The sequence below is a fragment of the Diceros bicornis genome, chromosome 4 (genome assembly GCF_020826845.1).
Source record: "Diceros bicornis minor isolate mBicDic1 chromosome 4, mDicBic1.mat.cur, whole genome shotgun sequence".
Taxonomy (NCBI): Eukaryota; Metazoa; Chordata; class Mammalia; order Perissodactyla; family Rhinocerotidae; genus Diceros; species Diceros bicornis.
This window is the reverse complement of record NC_080743.1, coordinates 46,431,200-46,448,243: the sequence shown is the minus strand read 5'-3', so window position 1 is coordinate 46,448,243 and position 17,044 is coordinate 46,431,200. Positions and strand designations below refer to the sequence as shown.

At 37.8% G+C, this 17,044-nt stretch overlaps 2 protein-coding genes across 4 annotated transcripts in view; both read left to right on the top strand.

The window, feature by feature from the left end:
* PTPN22 (protein tyrosine phosphatase non-receptor type 22) overlaps positions 1–11,371 on the top strand; it is a 46,087-nt gene extending 34,716 nt beyond the window's left edge. Inside the window, exons 17-21 of the mRNA XM_058538834.1 lie at positions 31–114; positions 887–1,002; positions 2,226–2,256; positions 6,886–6,963; positions 11,285–11,371. Coding sequence (XP_058394817.1) covers positions 31–114; positions 887–1,002; positions 2,226–2,256; positions 6,886–6,963; positions 11,285–11,349 — 374 coding nt within the window. The 3' untranslated portion in view covers positions 11,350–11,371. The remainder of the gene's footprint in view (positions 1–30; positions 115–886; positions 1,003–2,225; positions 2,257–6,885; positions 6,964–11,284) is intronic.
* A 2,017-nt stretch (positions 11,372–13,388) lies between these two features.
* RSBN1 (round spermatid basic protein 1) overlaps positions 13,389–17,044 on the top strand; it is a 51,142-nt gene continuing 47,486 nt past the window's right edge. For 2 of the 3 annotated variants that reach the window (XM_058538827.1, XM_058538826.1), the window contains exon 1: positions 13,391–14,117. In XM_058538827.1, coding sequence (XP_058394810.1) covers positions 13,412–14,117 — 706 coding nt within the window. In that variant the 5' untranslated portion in view covers positions 13,391–13,411. Of the gene's footprint in view, positions 14,118–17,044 lie in introns of all 3 variants that reach the window. The other variant, XM_058538828.1, reaches the window with a different exon arrangement.

The following is a 17,044-nucleotide window of genomic DNA, read 5'->3' as shown; positions in this document are numbered from 1 at the left end:
TGGCTTTGTTGTATACTCTTCTTATCACAGATCTACATCAAGATCGTTCTTCTTCCCCGCCACCTCCACTCCCAGAAAGAACCCCTGAATCCTTCTTTCTTGCTGATGAAGATTGTAAGTGGCAGTACTTTCCTCTCAAGAAAGTTATAAAAATGAGACTGTTAAAAGGTTAACAATAGGGGCCAGCCTGGTGGTGTAGTGGTTAAGTTTGCACGTTCTGCTTTGGCGGCCGGGGGTTCGTAGGTTTGGATCCCAGACACAGATCTACACACTGCTCATCAAGCCATGCTGTGGTGGTGTCCCATTTACAAAATAGAGGAAGACTGGCACAGATATTAGCTTAGGGACAATCTTCCTCAAGCAAAAAGAGGAAGATTGGCTACAGATTTTAGCTCAGGGCCAGTCTTCCTCATTGGGGAAAAAAAAAAGGTTAACAATAAAGTAGGACCTAAATGGAGAAGGTACAATGTTTAAATAAGATTAAAATAATATATTTAAAAAACCCATAATGTATTGTAAAAATAATGCATAAAAAAGCCAAGCCAAGAATTACTGAACATAGGGGCCAGCCCAGTGGTGTAGTGGTCACGCACTCCACTTTGGCGGCCCAGGGTTTGCAGGTTCGAATCCCAGGCACAGACTGACACACCATTCATCAAGCCATGCTGTGGCAGTGTCCCACGTGCAAAAGGGAGGACAATGGGCATGGACATTAGCTCAGAGCTACTCTTCCTCAGCAAAAAGAGGATGATTGGCAATGGATGTTAGCTCAGGGCCAATCTTCCTCACCAAAAAAATAAAAATAAAAAAGAATAACTGAACATATACCTACATATAACCTGAAAGCTTAAGAAGCTATGCAATAAACTTTTTTTTTTTTTTTTAGGTATGCAGGCTCAATCTATAGAGACTTATTCTACTAGCTGTCCTAATACCATGGAAAATTCAACATCTTCAAAACAGACATTGAAGACTCCTGGAAAAAATTTCACAAGGAGTAAGGTAAAGAAGATGGGAGTTTTAGGAAACATGTCAGAGGCTTTTTCATTACTGAAGGTGTCTCCTCCACTCCCCAGGGCCAGCATTAAGATGGAAAATTAGATTAAAATTAAATCAGATTATTTATAAGAGCAGACAAGTTAGGAACCACATAAATGTTAGTCATTAGGGGAACTGATTAAATAAATTATGAATCATGGTATATGCATACAATGGAATACTATGTAGCTAAAAAAAGAATGAGGACTTTCTTATATTTATATATAATTTATTAACTTTTGCTTAAAAGAGACAAAATACAACCTATATTTGTATTATATATTCATAAGTAACTCTGGAAGGATACATAAGAAACTAACTACAATGGTTATCTGTGGAGGAGATTAGAAACTGGGTAGTTGGAGAAAAGGATGGGAGCATTTTTACTAGAATATTTTGAATTATAAATAAATGATCTATTCTTTAAAATATAAATAAAAGTTTTCAAAAACAAGAATTTATTAAATATCTATTATATAGAAGAGTACATACATTTCTTTTAGGTGTTAGGAAAGTAGAAATGTCATAAAGAATATCTACTTGCCCTTGAAAAGTGTACAGTTAATCTACTGGAATAGATTGCCTATATGAGAAACAACATGAAAATTATTAGGAAGAATAAAATACCATGGAACAGATTAAAAACACATATGCTGAGGAAATGTGAAGAAAAAAAAGAAATCTAGTAGGTTCCTGGAAGAGATAAGTTAGACTCCACTATAAAGGAGGCAGAGGACATGGGTTTGCTGAAAGGGGGTAGAAGGAAGTAGCACGGCTAACAATATGGAGTGGATTTTAGCGAATTGAGTACAGAATATGATTGACAAAAATTCTTGGCTAGAATGGGAATGGCTATGGCTCACAGCTACCTTCAGAAGCCATTGTGGGTTCTGGAATGGTCCTAATAAAGAAGAGAAGTAGGAACTCTACTTTTTCCCCTGATATTGTGACAGCACTATATCTAAACACATAGTATGATTCTTACACGGGTGGGAAAAATAGCAAGATAAAATCAAGTGTGGATTTTGCACTGAATTAAAAAGGACAAGATCGAAAAATAATTTTGTGCATTTTGATGGCTCTTTTCTAGGAAATTAATCCTTTTGACTGGAGTCTATATTTCTACTTGAAGTATTTTGGATTTGACAAGAAAAAAACTAACATTTTTCCTTTCTTCATTTTTGTAGAGTTTGAAAATTTTGCGAAACATGAAAAAGAGTAAGTTTCTTTATATGTATTTTTTAGAATATATATGCTACTTTCACAAATACATAATTTTTCCTTATATAACCACTCTGTAAAAAATTAACAATATTATTCCTAAATAGAGCCTCCTTAGGGTCCTACAGATCAGAAAAATCAACCCCAGGCCTTGTACTGTGCTGGGCTCCACAATGCTAATATTGGGTAGGGAGTAAGGGGAGGGAAAGTTTCTGTTTAATAGACAGGAATAATAGTATGTTTGGCACTTTCTACCCATCCTAAGACGCTGTCGTACAAGTGTATTCAAATATTTCCAACAGTCTAACCTCAGATGTATTTTCTTTGAAAATAGTTATAGTGAAGCATATTGTGAAACAAATGTGTTGATTTAATGAAATAAGCAAAGTATTGACACATTTCCATTTTTACTAAGTACTGTTAGCAATAAAAGTCTGTTGCTTACTATTTTTGCTATATTGTCATGAAAACAAAACCCAAAGATTCCTGAAACTGTAGGGAATTATCTTAGAAATCCTTATTTACAACTACAAAGTATATGAAACATGGTGATATACTTTTTACAAATTTTATCCATTTGGGTAATCAAGGACCAAACAGCTACTTGGTATTTTACTGGTTATAGGGAGGGACAAAGAGCACTGAGAAAACTTGATTTAAGATACTGTCTAAGTAAGAAGGTTTACAGCTGAATCTTACTCTTCTTCTGAGTTTTTACTCTATCTCCCTATCCATAAACTTGTGCTAGTCTGCTTTCATTGCCACCACACCTGATCTCTCAAGTGAACTGATTTCTCACCTTTCATGGCTTAAAGTATGATTGGAAAATACTCTTTCCTCTAAAGTCAGTCAAAAGAGAATTTAAACATTCAAGAGGAAATTATAGTATTAAACAGGGGAAATACAACAGCCAAAAGCAAAGAAATGAGTGACTTCAATAGCCAACTAAAGATTGGTTTGATCAGCTTAGTTTATGAAACATCCAGTTTTCTTTCTCTAAAAAAAAATCTCGGGGCTGGCCCGGTGGCGTAGCAGTTAAGTTCGGCACACTCCACTTCGGCTGCCTGAGTTTGTGGGTTCAGATCCCAGGCATGGACCTAAACCACTCATCAAACCATGTTGTGGAGGCGACCCACATACAAAATAGGGGAAGACTAGCATAGATGTTAGCTCAGGGCTAATCTTCCTCAAGCAAAAAGAGGATTGGCAACAGGTGTTAGCTCAGGGCCAATCTTCCTCACCAAAAGAAAAAATAATAAATAAAAGTCTTTCTTGGGCCAGCCCTGATGATCTAGTGGTTAAAGTTCAGTGCTCTCGCCACTGCGGTGGCCCAGGTTGGTTTCCCACTCGCGGAGCCACAACATCCGTGAGTCAGTTGCCATACTGTGGTGGCACCCCACATAGGGAACTAGAAGGACTTACAACTAGGATACACAATCATGTACTGGAGGGCTTTGGAGAGAGAAGAAAAAAAAGAGAGGAAGATTGGCAACAGATGTTAGCTCAGGGCGAATCCTTCCCTGCCAAAAAAAAAAATCTTTCTTTCTCTAGCTCGACCTGGTCTTGGGGATATCAAACAAAGACACAGAAACTTCAGGTAGATTTAGATTGGCATAGATTAGAGATATGGTGGAACTCTCAGAGACCCTGAGTCTTATTTCTAAGTAAGACCTTCCAGATCATTCTCGAGGTCTAGGCTAATTTCTATTTCTCACCTGCCTTCATCCTCTGGTCTTTTGTCCTTAAATGAAGAACAATATCTGGTCCCCAAAACTGATTCTTAAGCTTTAGACTTATCTGCCTATATTTGCATACACGTCCTCTTGCCCTTCCAGATGGTTCATGACTCCCGAATTCCACATGTTCTCCCTTTAGCCTGGATCACTTACTGGTCTGTAGTTAAATCTGGTCCTCCTTTAATGAAATTAGGATTCTTCATCTTTTGTTTTAAGCTAGCATCTAATCTTAGCGTCTTTCATTCATTCATTCATTCATTCACTGAATATTCACTGAGTGCCTACTATGTGCCAGGCATTCTGCAAGGCACTGGGTATATGATGGTGAACAGAACAGATTTTCAGCTCTGCCTTTGTGGAACTTAAGTCTAGTGAGGGATTCAGACATTAAACAAATAAATTCACACATACATAATAACACATTGTGATAAATGATACGCAGGAAACCAAGAAGGTAATTATGAGAGGGAATAACAAAGGGAATCTATTTTAGAATGAATAGTCCAGGAAGCCCTTTCTAAGAAAGTGATGTTAAATCTGAACCATGAAGGAGGAGCCAGCCAGAAGAGCAGGGAGAAAAGCATTCCAGAGAGAGGCAACAGCATATACAAAAGCTCTGAGATCTGAGTTTGATGTGTTGTAGGAACTCAAAGGAAGCCACCATAGCTGCAGGGTATTAATTAAAGAGGCGAGAGGGTTAAGGTGTGGCTGATTAGATCCTTATGGGTCACGTTAAGTAGTTAGAGTTTATTCTAAGCGCAATGGGAAGTCATAGAAGAGTTTTAGGCAGTTACATGATCTGTTTTTTAAAAACAGCATTCTCGCTGCTATATGGAGAATGAATTATAGGATGACAAAAGTTAAAGCTGCCAACTATGATGCCTTATGCCTGCTTTTGATGGGAAACTTTAATTGCTCAGAAATCCTTCAGTTGCAAGTGACAGAAAACCTAACTTAAGCTAGCTTAAGCAGAAAAATGGGAATTTATTGGCCTGTAACCAAGAGTTCAAATGATGTAATCAGGACCTAATATCTCATTCCATATCTCCTGGTTTTGTTCTACTCTGCATTAGCTCATTCATAGGCAGGCTTTTACCATGTAGTTTGAGGCTTATGATGGAAAAAATGAGCTCTTTCCTGGTTGCTCAAGCAACAGTCTGATGACTAGTGCTGATTGGGCCTCATTGTCTTGGCTTGGTTCATTTGCCCATCCCTCAACCAATTATTACTAGTATCTTCAATGCTCTGATTAAGCAGGACACTGTCATACCTAATTAACAATTGTTACACACAGACACTGACCAATAAGAAATGAGGTCACACCTAAACAACTTGTGACCCTGGCAATGTACCAACTGAAAATCAGCTCTAGTCACAAGGCAGTTCCTTGATCTAAGAGTAGAACAGCTACACCAGAAGTATGGGAGCTGAAAATCGGGGAGGGGTGGTTTCCTAAAGGAAAATTCAAGTTGTAGCATCAGAAGAAGAAGGAATTAACGCTAGGTAGGCAGCATAAAAATAACTATGATATAATATAGTTCTACTGAAGCTGCCATAGAAAAAAAACCAAGACATTTCATTAAATGAGAAAAGTAAATTGCAGGATAATCGGTCCTGTTTATGTAATAACTTAATAACAAAACTAAGTACTTATATTAGGTTCAACCATACAGCATTGCTATTTTGTAAAAAAAATCTATGACAATATGCAAAATAGCAGTTCCCTCTGATACACACACACACACACACACACACACACACACACAGAATCTTTGTCTCCTGTTGTACAAAACCAATATTCCCTTTTGGGACAACTGTTTTCTTTCTAAGGGATGTGTACAACTCTCAGCTCATATGCAGTATAGAGATGATATCTCCTGAACTTTCTCACCTTCACCCACCTCTTATTTATGTCTCTATTCTCAGTGCCTAGTCCAATGCTTGTCACATAGTTAAGTATTCAATAAACATATATTTTAATTGAACCTGATTGAAATTCACTATGTACTCCAGTGATTCACCCTCAAGTACCTCCAGGAAGGAGGAGGTATTTCTAGAATCCTAGTGTATATAAACATATATATGCAGTCCCCACATTGTATTCTGAAAATGCTGCAAGTCAAAAAAAGGGTGAATATTTAATAATTTCTCCCCAATTATATGCTGTTTTTATAAAGTTCATACAAACCTGAAATCATCTTTTTTCCCTGCTAGACAGTGCACATGCAAAATGTAGACCATGTTTTCAATGGATTGTTTTCAAAAATCGGCAGAAACTGATACATGAATATATTAAGGTGCTAGGAAGAGAAATATATTTTTAAGCCTACCTCTAAGTAGCTAAAATAGCAAAACAAAGCAACATAACAATGCTTTTGGGAGATTCTGGGCCTAACTAGAATCATCTACAATGGGAAAAAAGTAGGCTGGAAATTGAAAAAAGATATTCCAGGAGTAGAGGATGGTGTGAGAAAAATCACAGACTTGCGAAGGATGAGCTAATGCAGAGTACAAATGATTTACAAGTGTACTCAGAGTGGTCAGAGTGCAAAGTAAGATGAAGTTGAAAGCCAAAATGTGAATCCCCCAAAAAGTTGATTCACAATATAATGGATCCTATTCCGAAAACCTCTGGCGATTCTCTTTAGAGTTGGGCTTTACTATATAATCGGTTGCAAAGAAAAGAAACCTTTTAAAAAAATATGCACACAAAAATGAGAAGATTATAGTGCCAACCCATTTATAAGCATCTATATTTTGTTACATTTCCTAGTGATATGTTTATTTGGTAGTATTAATTATTTTGGAGGAAATATTTAATCTCAACAATTACAACACTAATCTGAATCTGCCTCTGTTCCTTCCCTTACATTTTTTCTTTTGATTCTAGGTATCTGTAATTCTTCCCCACCAAACAAGCCTGCAGACTCTGTTCAGTCAAATAACTCCAGGTCCTTTCTGAATCTTGGTATGTGTGTTATTTTCTAGCAGAGTTAAAAAAAATTGTCTATCTAAATTATTCATCTACAGTATAAGAGATACAACCTTAAATATAATTTAAAGTTGCATGTATGGATCCTTGTATTTATATTCTTTTCCATGCAATTGTCCTTTTTATTTTTGACCTCAGCTACCTCAAAACATCTTACCTAGGATTGAATTGCCTAGTATATGCAGAAAATAAAGCTAGGTAACCAAATGATTATGGTGACATGTAGTAAATGAATGTGACTAGCCAAATGAAGAAATTCCGAGAAGCTATAATACTCCAGTTTATATCTAAGTAAAATTATAAAAAATACACAAGTGTGATAAAAACAGCAATTGCTATTAATCTTGTATAACTCATTCAACAATAGGAGCTGAAGCACAATTCTGACAGTTTAACAAGCATTATTTACCCAATCACCCCTAAGTACAAGGTATAAATTTAAAATGATAATTCTATATTTTAAGCATTCTATTATTCTATATGACATAAATTTGTAATACTATTTAAGGTAGTATCATGTATGCTATAAATTTTTCTAAGAAGCATAGCAATTAATGTAGGATGTTTCTTCTAAAAATTATTAAGCAAAAAGCAGACCTCCTGAAAAGGTCTAGGAGACTTCCAGGTATCCCTGGGACCACCCCTTGAGAATTACTGCTTTACAGTATTGTCCTAATCTGTATGGTCAAAATTGGGTTGCTGTCACATCCAGATTGTAGGTGGCAAGATGAGAGAAAAAGGTGTGGCCTCCTCTGTTGCTCTTAAGGTACTGCCTTAAGTGGCAGTGGCAACATCACGTCAGCTCACACTCTCTTAAAGAGAACTTAGATATGTGCTATATCTAAATTGCAAGAGAAAGTGGAAAATGTAATAATGCTGGTCAGACAGTTGCCCATACACAATTCTATTCCTGAAGAAGCAAGCAAAGATTTTGGTGGACACGTAGCAATCTCTGCCATACCTCAGTTATGGTCCCTATCTCACCTCAACAAAATATTTAACTAGAATCTCTGGGTATGTTTCTTGGGCCGTAAAATTTTACTTGGATTACATTAACTCTATGGTTTAAAATGTTATAATTAGAAAAAAATAAGTTATTATTCCTATGAAATCATTTAGTTAAAAAAATCCACATAGAATATTGTATAACCAACGAACAAAGCACCACACTTTGCCTGTAACACAAGTGTTCCCTGCTTCCTCAATCAGTGATACCATTTGATTAACTCATGGCCTATCGAACTTTACAACAGTCTGTGATCTAATATGAAGATAAAATATTAGAGAGCTGTCTCCATGTTGTTTCTTCTCAAATATGCCTAGATTTGAACATTTTACCTACTTAAAAAGCAGCACTTAACTTTTTCATTGGTTCTCTTTTATAAAGGAATGATATAAATTGTAAGGATATTTTACTTAAAAAAGTATTTAAATTTGAATGAAAAAATTGTGTGATTTATACAAATTTTTATTTTTCCTAAATTGGCCTCCATGCAAAAAAAGGTGGCTCACTACTGTTCTAAAATGTTGAGAATTGATCAGTGAAAAAGACTGAATATAGGTATTCCTCAAATTTCAGATACTTAGTACTTGCATATTATATTCTTACTTCTATTCTCAGTCCACTTGGGTTGCAATCAAGCCACCTGGACTTAAGAGACAATTTTGTGACTATTGTGTGAAACTATTTAACCTGAAATATTTTTCTGTCTGTCTTCATTTTTACCACTCAGAGGAATAAAATGTAGACTGTGTGCCCCTCCCTCAATTTTTTTACCATCACCATCAATAAATGTAATTTTAGTGGATTTTTTGTTTTTATCTTCTTTTCTTTTCCTCTTTTCTACTCTCCTTTTCTTCCAGTTCTGGTATAGTTTTTTGTAGTTCAGATTTAAGCAACAGTTGAGTAGTTATTATGTGCCAGGCATTGTGCTGGATGCTTTACCAAATATCTCATCTGATCCTTTCATCAGTTCTGTAAGGATATAATACCCACAATTTTGTATGATGATGAAATTAAAGGTTTAGGAATACCTTTGAGTTTTCCATTCTCTGTTCTCCCTTGGTATTTCAAAGCTGTCATTGCTCAAATTGAGCCCCTAAAACTGTTAAGTGTAAGAGTACCTTGAAAATATACCTTTATCAAAGAAAAGGAAAGTCATATATTGCTGAAGTGATAAGGAACCAATGTTATCAACCTACAAATCTTTTGAAAGTACACAGAAATAGTCTTATTTGGTTGTGCAAAATTTCCTCATCTGCCTTCTTTTGTGGGGGAGGAGAGGAGGGGAGTGTTTGAGGGAGAGAGATAAATAAAAATGATTAACCACTTAGTTTTTCAGGATTGTTTATTATTTTATTTTTTCTAAGTTTTTCAAACATAATCTCGTAACAAATTGAGGGCTTTCTGAGCCAAAGCAGAAGTATAACTGGATTTAATACAAAAATTTTGCAAAGCAATAGTGCTTATATTTCTGAAATTGAAATTTCCCAGTTTTGTTTTTTTGATGAGTGGGTGGAGTGAAAAGATGTACATAAAAGGATATTATTTAAAAAACAAACAATCTGGTTAAAAACTAGGCAAAGGACTTGAACAGACTTTTTTCCAAAAAAGACATATAAATGGCCAACAGGTACATGAAAAGATGCTTGACATCACTAATCATCAGGGAAACGCAAATCCAAACAACGAGATATCGCCTCACACCTGTCAGAATGGCCATTATCAAAAAGACAACAGTTAAGTGTTAGTAAGGCTGTGGAGAAAGGGGAACTCTTGTGCACTGTTAGTGGGAATATAAATTGGTGCAGCCACTATGGAAAACAGTATGGAAGTTCCTCAAAAAATTAAAAATAGAACTATCGTATGATCCAGCAATCTCACTTCTGGGTATATATCCGAAGGAAATGAAATCACTATCTTGGAAGAGATATCTGCACCCCATGTTCATTGCAGCATTATTTACAATAGCCAAGACATGGAAACAACTAGGCATCCATTGACAGATGAATGGATAAAGACAATACATACATATTTCATATACATATTCATATAAAGATATGAGTATTATTCAGCCATAAAAAAGAAGGAAATACTGCCTTTTCAATAACATGGATGGACTTTGAGGGCATTAGGCTAAGTGAGATAAGTCAGACAGAAAAAGACAAAAACTGTATGTTCTCACTTATTATGTGGAATCTAAAGAAGCCAACTCATAGACATATGAAGTAGAATGGTGGCTGCCAGAGGCTGGGAGGTGGAGAAATGAGATGTTGGTCAAAGGGTACAAACTTCCAGCTATATGATGAATAAGTTCTGGGGAATCTAATGTACAGCATGGTAACTGTAACAGCTGTTGTTGTTAGTGCCATGGAGTCGATTATACTCCTAGTAACCCTGTGTACAGCAGAGCGGAACCCTGTCTGGTCTTTTTGTGTCATCCTCTCTCCTTCCGGCGCTATATTAGACATCGTTCTGCTGTTATTCATAGGGTTTTCATGGCCAATATTTTTTGGAGGCGGGTGGCCAGATCCTTCTTCCTAGTCTGTCTAGTCTGGAAGCTCCGCTAAAACCTGTCCACCACTGATAACCCTGCTGGTATTTGAAATACCAGTGGCATAGCTTTCAGGAACACAGCAACATGCAGCCCGGCACAGTATAACAACCGACAGACAGGTGGTGTGGTTCAGTGACTGGGAAAGGAACTCGGGAAATGAATCTACGCCATGGTAGTGAGAGCACGGAATCTTAACCACTAGACCCCAGGGCTGGCCATAATTAATAGTACCGTATTATATACTTACAAGTGGTTAAAGAGTAAATCTTAAATGTAATCACCATACAAAAAAATGGTATTTATGTGAGGGGATGGAAGTGTTAACTAATCTTAACATGGTAATCATTTCACAATATGTACATGTATCAAATCATCATGTTGTACACCTGAAACTTACATGTTATATGTCAATAATATCCCAATAAAGTTGGAAAAAAAATATTATATGCTGAATTACCAAAGGCTATTATAACCAGGATTCTTCATCTAATTATTACCATTATTAAATTTGTAAGTGTTCTACAAATTTAAAATGTTATAAGTATTCTATTGTTATCATTTAAGCATTAACTTAATTACTATACCTTTACAATCTATTACTAAATTGATCAAAGATGCTGCCTGACCTTCTGGAAAAAACCCATGTACTTGCATGTATTACAATACACTCTAAAATCCAAGTATTCATTTCTATATAAAAAAATCTTTCTTTTTTCATTCAATTTTATTTTTGTTCCCAGGTTTTGCAAATCGTTTTTCAAAACCCAAAGGACCAAGGGACCCACCATCAACTTGGAATATTTAACACAACTTTGGAATATAGGCTGCAAGTGCATCTGTAAATAAAACTAATAAAATATTGCTAGCTAAAATAAGTGCTCTATATTCATAATTTCAACAATGAAGATATGGTAACGTGCTAATGGCTTTTACAAGAAAAGCAATACTCAAATAAGTGCCAGAAGTGTTACACTTTCATTGGGTTGGAAACCCCAAATAAAAGTTTGTCACTTGAGCTTATGTGGAGAATGCTGTATGAGAAACAGTTTTAGAATGGACTTATTTTTCATTTTTGGAAGTTATTTTTATTCTAATTTTCTACATAAATATGAACTTTGAAAGATTTCTAAGAATTGGATCTCAATTAAATGTCTACATTGCCAGAATTTACTATAAAACATGTTAAAAAAAATCTTAGCTTGTGGTTGCAGCACAAAATTACTGCTTGTGACAGTGACTATTCCCTGGGAGTTATTTTTGCCTAAATAAAGCATACCTTGCACATCTTCCCAAACGTTGTGGGAAACTAGAGTAGTAAGAAGCTATATTTAAGAAAATAAAATATGTAAATAATGACAATCATTATTTTATTTGGATATACCAACTAACAAGATGTTCAACTACATTTCTGATAAGTTTTAACCAAAATTATTAAATTACCAAATCTAGAAGAGTAATCGACAAAACAGCTATCTGGCAGCATTTTCTTCATTTCAAACGTCCTACATAAACATGTGCAACATATATCCAACCAATTAGAAGTACTGCTAGATTAAAAAAATCGGATCTACCTTAAGAAAATCTGATCTTTCAAATCTAATTTTATGTTACAAATAAGTTAGTGGGTAATTATTACAAAGGATTCCCGAGTTCTCATAATGATTTACCTTTTTTTAAATTAAAAAAAAAGTTTACAACTTTTAGAAACATGAAATACTTAAACAGCATTTGTACTTCAATATTTTTCATTAGGAAGCCTAATGATAGCAAAAATAAAAGAGAACAAGATCATTGCATACCGGCAGTGGAAACTGTCACTCCTGTCAACTTGGCACAAGTTCTAATCTTGAGGATAAGATTTGGATACCACCAAAGGAAGAAAGATTTAATTCAATTCAGTAAATACTTATTGAGCAATTATTTGCAACAAACTTCTCCAGGTATCTAGTGGTATCAAACCACAGTAATTGTATCCGAGTACATCACTGTAATCAATTACTCCCAAATATCTTTTTCAAGGACCAAATACATTAAAAGAATCTTAGGTAAAATCTGAAGTGACAATGAAGTTGTAAATGAATTTCTGAGCAGCAACGTTGTTGAACTGTGATGATTTTTGGAGTGTTCTCTGGTAGACATATTTTTCAAATTTATGCAACCTTACACTTAGGACTTGAAAAAAATCTTATTAAAAAAAACTTAAAACATGGTTTTCCATCTAGAATTTCTTCGTCTAACTGTAGGGATGTATTCAAAATAAACGATGGACTCTACCTGTGCGGACATTAAATGGGGAGGTGGGGCGGCGCTCACCAGGCTCCCAGACAGTTCTTGCACCTGCCTTGTTACGCCTGTGACTGTAACCATAGCAATGCCCGTGAGGCGGTTCAAAAAATTTCTGAATTGCAGCCCCATTCGATTTTAAAGCAAAATGGCCCTCATTTTACATATTACTAAGTTCCCCCTTTCCTCTTCATTTCATCGCCGGAGATGCTTTTACCTCACAAAGGTTAGGAGAGGAATATGAAATTTAGAAGTAACTATGGATATCACCTACTCTGCGTAAAACGACGAAGGGACACAGGCAGACGATCATGGGAACGCGCCGACGGACTCAGAGCCATCAACATTGTTTCAGCCGTTAAGGCGGTTGGCGGCAACTCTCTGCCCAGCGGCGGTTGCGTCGCAGGCCGAAGCGTGACTCGGCGCACGCTCTCTCTCCGCTCCTCCACTCACAGAGCCAGGGACGCGACGGGGGTAGCCGAGGAACTACCGCTCCCATGAGGCTCTGCGCGGCCCAGGGTGCTCTACAATACAGCTCGGTTGGAGAGGCTTGCGGAGAAGCGCTGGAAATTGCCGCTTCCGGCATGTTCAGCTCTGGACGAAGAGCGGCCGAGAAGTGGAGGGCGGCGGAGAGACTTCAATGCCCAGCGGGCCGTGCGCGGGAGGCGCTTGCGCGATACGCGGACGGGGGGGCGGTCGGGCCATTTAAATGTGTGTTTGTGGGTGAAATGGCTGCGCAGGTCGGAGCAGTGCGCGTAGTACGGGCGGTGGCGGCGCAGGAGGAGCCGGACAAAGAGGGGAAGGAGAAACCCCACGCTGGGGTCTCGCCGCGGGGAGTGAAGCGGCAGCGCCGAGCGAGCAGCGGGGGGTCTCAGGAGAAGCGGGGGCGGCCGAGCCAGGACCCCCCTCTCGCTCCCCCTCACCGGCGGCGTCGCAGCCGCCAACATCCCGGGCCGCTGCCGCCAACGAATGCAGCCCCAACCGTCCCAGGGCCTGTTGAGCCTCTGCTCCTGCCACCTCCGCCGCCACCTTCGCTGGCACCCGCCGGGCCTGCTGTCGCTGCCCAGCTCCCGGCCCCAGGCACCTCGGCCCTCTTCACCTTCTCGCCCCTGACGGTGAGCGCGGCCGGGCCCAAGCATAAGGGCCACAAGGAGCGGCACAGGCATCATCACCACCGCAGCTCTGATGGTGACCCCAGCTCCTTCGTTCCTTCCGATCTCAAGCACAAGGATAAGCAGGAAAACGGCGAGAGGACTGGAGGGGTGCCCCTGATCAAGGCCCCCAAGAGAGGTGAGAGCAGGCGAACTGCCCCGCGCTTGAGCTCTAGGTCTCTCTCGGTTCCGATATCCCGCCCCTTTAGTAGTGAAAGACGCCAATCCCCTGCTTACCTCTTGCTGTTCTATTCTCCTAAGCCCACTGGTGTGGACTCTGGATTTCAAACCGTTGACACAGTCTGACCTACTTGAGGCTTCTCGCTTCGAGGCCGAGCTGTCAGTTACTAACTCCTTTACCAGTCCCCCGCCCCCCGCCCCCAGCCTTTGCCAACGTTTGTTTTCAAATTCGCCAGTGTTGCCGCGCCGCGCCGTGCTTGGCGTGGGATTAGTAGCTGGGGTACTAAAAAACTGCCTTTTTAAGGTAAAGGCTTGTTGCCAAAATCCTTTCTTCCTGTTTTCCTTGATGGAAAGCTTTAATATTCACTCTCCTCTGCTCCAAAATATTCACGGGTATGGTTTGGGACTTTAATGAGTTTGAATTCTTAGAGGTGACTCGACTCATTGGTTGCCTTAGCTTATGCAAGGTAAAATATCAAATGTAATTTATCTTGGTCCTAAAAATCATTTTTAATTTTCGTATTAAATCTTAATTCCCTGAAAAAGGATGGGGAAGGTTTTCTCTCCCCTTTGATCCTAGGAAATAGGACCAACCGTGCCTCTGAAAAGTGAGAAGTGTGCAGTAGAAGATAGTAGAGGCAGGCATTTCAGTTGCGTTTTATTCTGTGTCGCACAACAAATTGAGAATTTATTTAATTCCAGTAACTTTCACTAAAGTCAAGAATATTTAACCCAGAAAATGTAGGACTGCTTAATTAAGTGTGGGTTCTAGAGAAATTAGGTTCGCCAAAATTGGTGTCTTCCTATTCCCAAGTACCTGTAGCGTTTTATATTCTCTATAAAAGAAACGGAGTATGAATTTTGAATTTGGTGTTTGTACTTTGTATATGATTTAATATAATTTGTTAGTTGTATCTCCTCAAGAAGGTTTTCAGATACTTATGTGTTTTTTAGTACTGGGCCAGTTAGGTTATTACTGTACATGTTAATGAACCAGTCTTTCAATCTAAAGTTTTGTGAGTCTTTGATTCTTTCCACATATTTGGTCTTAACTTAGGGTTAATCAGTTTTTTTTGGGTGCTACTTCCAATAGTGTAGTTTGTTGCAAATAATTGCTCAATAAGTATTTACTGAATTGAATTAAATCTTTCTTCCTTTGGTGGTATCCAAATCTTATCCTCAAGATTAGAACTTGTGCCAAGTTGACAGGAGTGACAGTTTCCACTGCCGGTATGCAATGATCTTGTTCTCTTTTATTTTTGCCCTTATTTCTCACCTTCTCATTTTGTGTGTTTGTGTGTTTTAACTGTACAAAGCTAGAGGGAATCTTAGAGATCGTCCAATTCAAATTTGTATTGTAGAAGAGAAAACCAGGGGCCAAAGTAGTGAAGAGACTGTCTAATCAAGTAACAGTTAATAAGTACCAAGTACAAAAATTTAAAAAATATATATTTTTAATGAATCATTGGCATAATAGGGACTAGAATGCAGATCCCCTGAATTCCACTTCAAGCTTCGTCCCTCAGCTGCATGATGTTGCTTTGTCTTTTTGCTATTCATTTTTTCCACTTCTTTGCTAACCCTTTCCCTATGCCTTGGTCCAGCCCCATCAGGAATTTCTGACCTAGCCTCCTTTTATGGAGGATTATATAGCAAGTATAATAATTCACAATATGGTTCTCTGAAGATTGCACAGGCCCTGAGTTCTTTAAAAAACAAACAAAAACAAATCTTGAACCCAGTGCTGTCCAGCAGAACTTTCTCCAGTGATGGAAGTGTTCTGTATCTGTGCTGTCCAGTACGGTAGCCATTAGTCATATGTGGCCCTTGAAACAAACAAGTCTTGAAACTTGAAATGTGGCTAGTGTGACTGAGGAACTGAATTCTTTGTTTTATTTAATTCTAATTAATTTATAATTAAGTAGTTCCTTTCGGCTAGTGGCTACCACATTGGACAGCGCAACTTGAAGCATTGGTAGTTTGCTAATATGTGAAGAAGAGAAGTGGGTTAAGATCAGGTCATTTAAGCATTTTAACTCTTTTTTTAAATTGAGATATAATTGACATATAACATTATATTAGTTTCAGGTGTATAACATAATGATTCGATATTTTTTATATTGCAAAATGATCACAAGGCTAGTTTAAACATTTCAACTTTTGAATGAGAGACTGTTGGATTATATATTTTGGGAGTAAAGGGCTCCCTGGCCAAATACGTTGGGGAAAAACTATGTACTGTAGCCTTCTAGATACATGATGCCCACTGGCATTTCAAAAGTTCTGAGAACCCTACAGAAAGTAAATGGGTTTAACCTTGTTTAATCCAGGCTTTGCACACTTTTTGATGGGTACCTTTTTTTTTGCTGAACATCTTTATACTTGTTACAGTGGTATGCGGGAGGCCTGCATGTGGAGTCAATCTGAGTTTAAATCACGACTCTACCACCTACTGTGTGACCATGGGCAAATGATTTTAACCTGCTTCAGCTTCAGTTTTCTTGTCTGTAAAATGGGGTTGTGGTATTTCTTTTATAGGATTGTTATGTAGATTAAATGGGGCAATACGTGGAAAACACTTAAAACTGTCTGGCTGATATTAGGCACTGTTAAAACTGCCATTTGTTATTTTATCATGCTTGGTTCTTGAAACAACTATAAGAATAATAATGAGAGTGGCTAGACCCTTGTTATTTACAGAGCTATGTCTTCCCTTCCCTTATCCTCAGATTTTCAGAAACTATTTTAACTTTTTATTTTGAGATAATTATACATTCACAGGAAATTGCAGAAATAGTATAGAGAAGTCCTTACCCTTCACTTGTTTCCCCCAGTGATTACATCTTACATAACTATTGTATAATATCAACACCAGGAAATTGACAT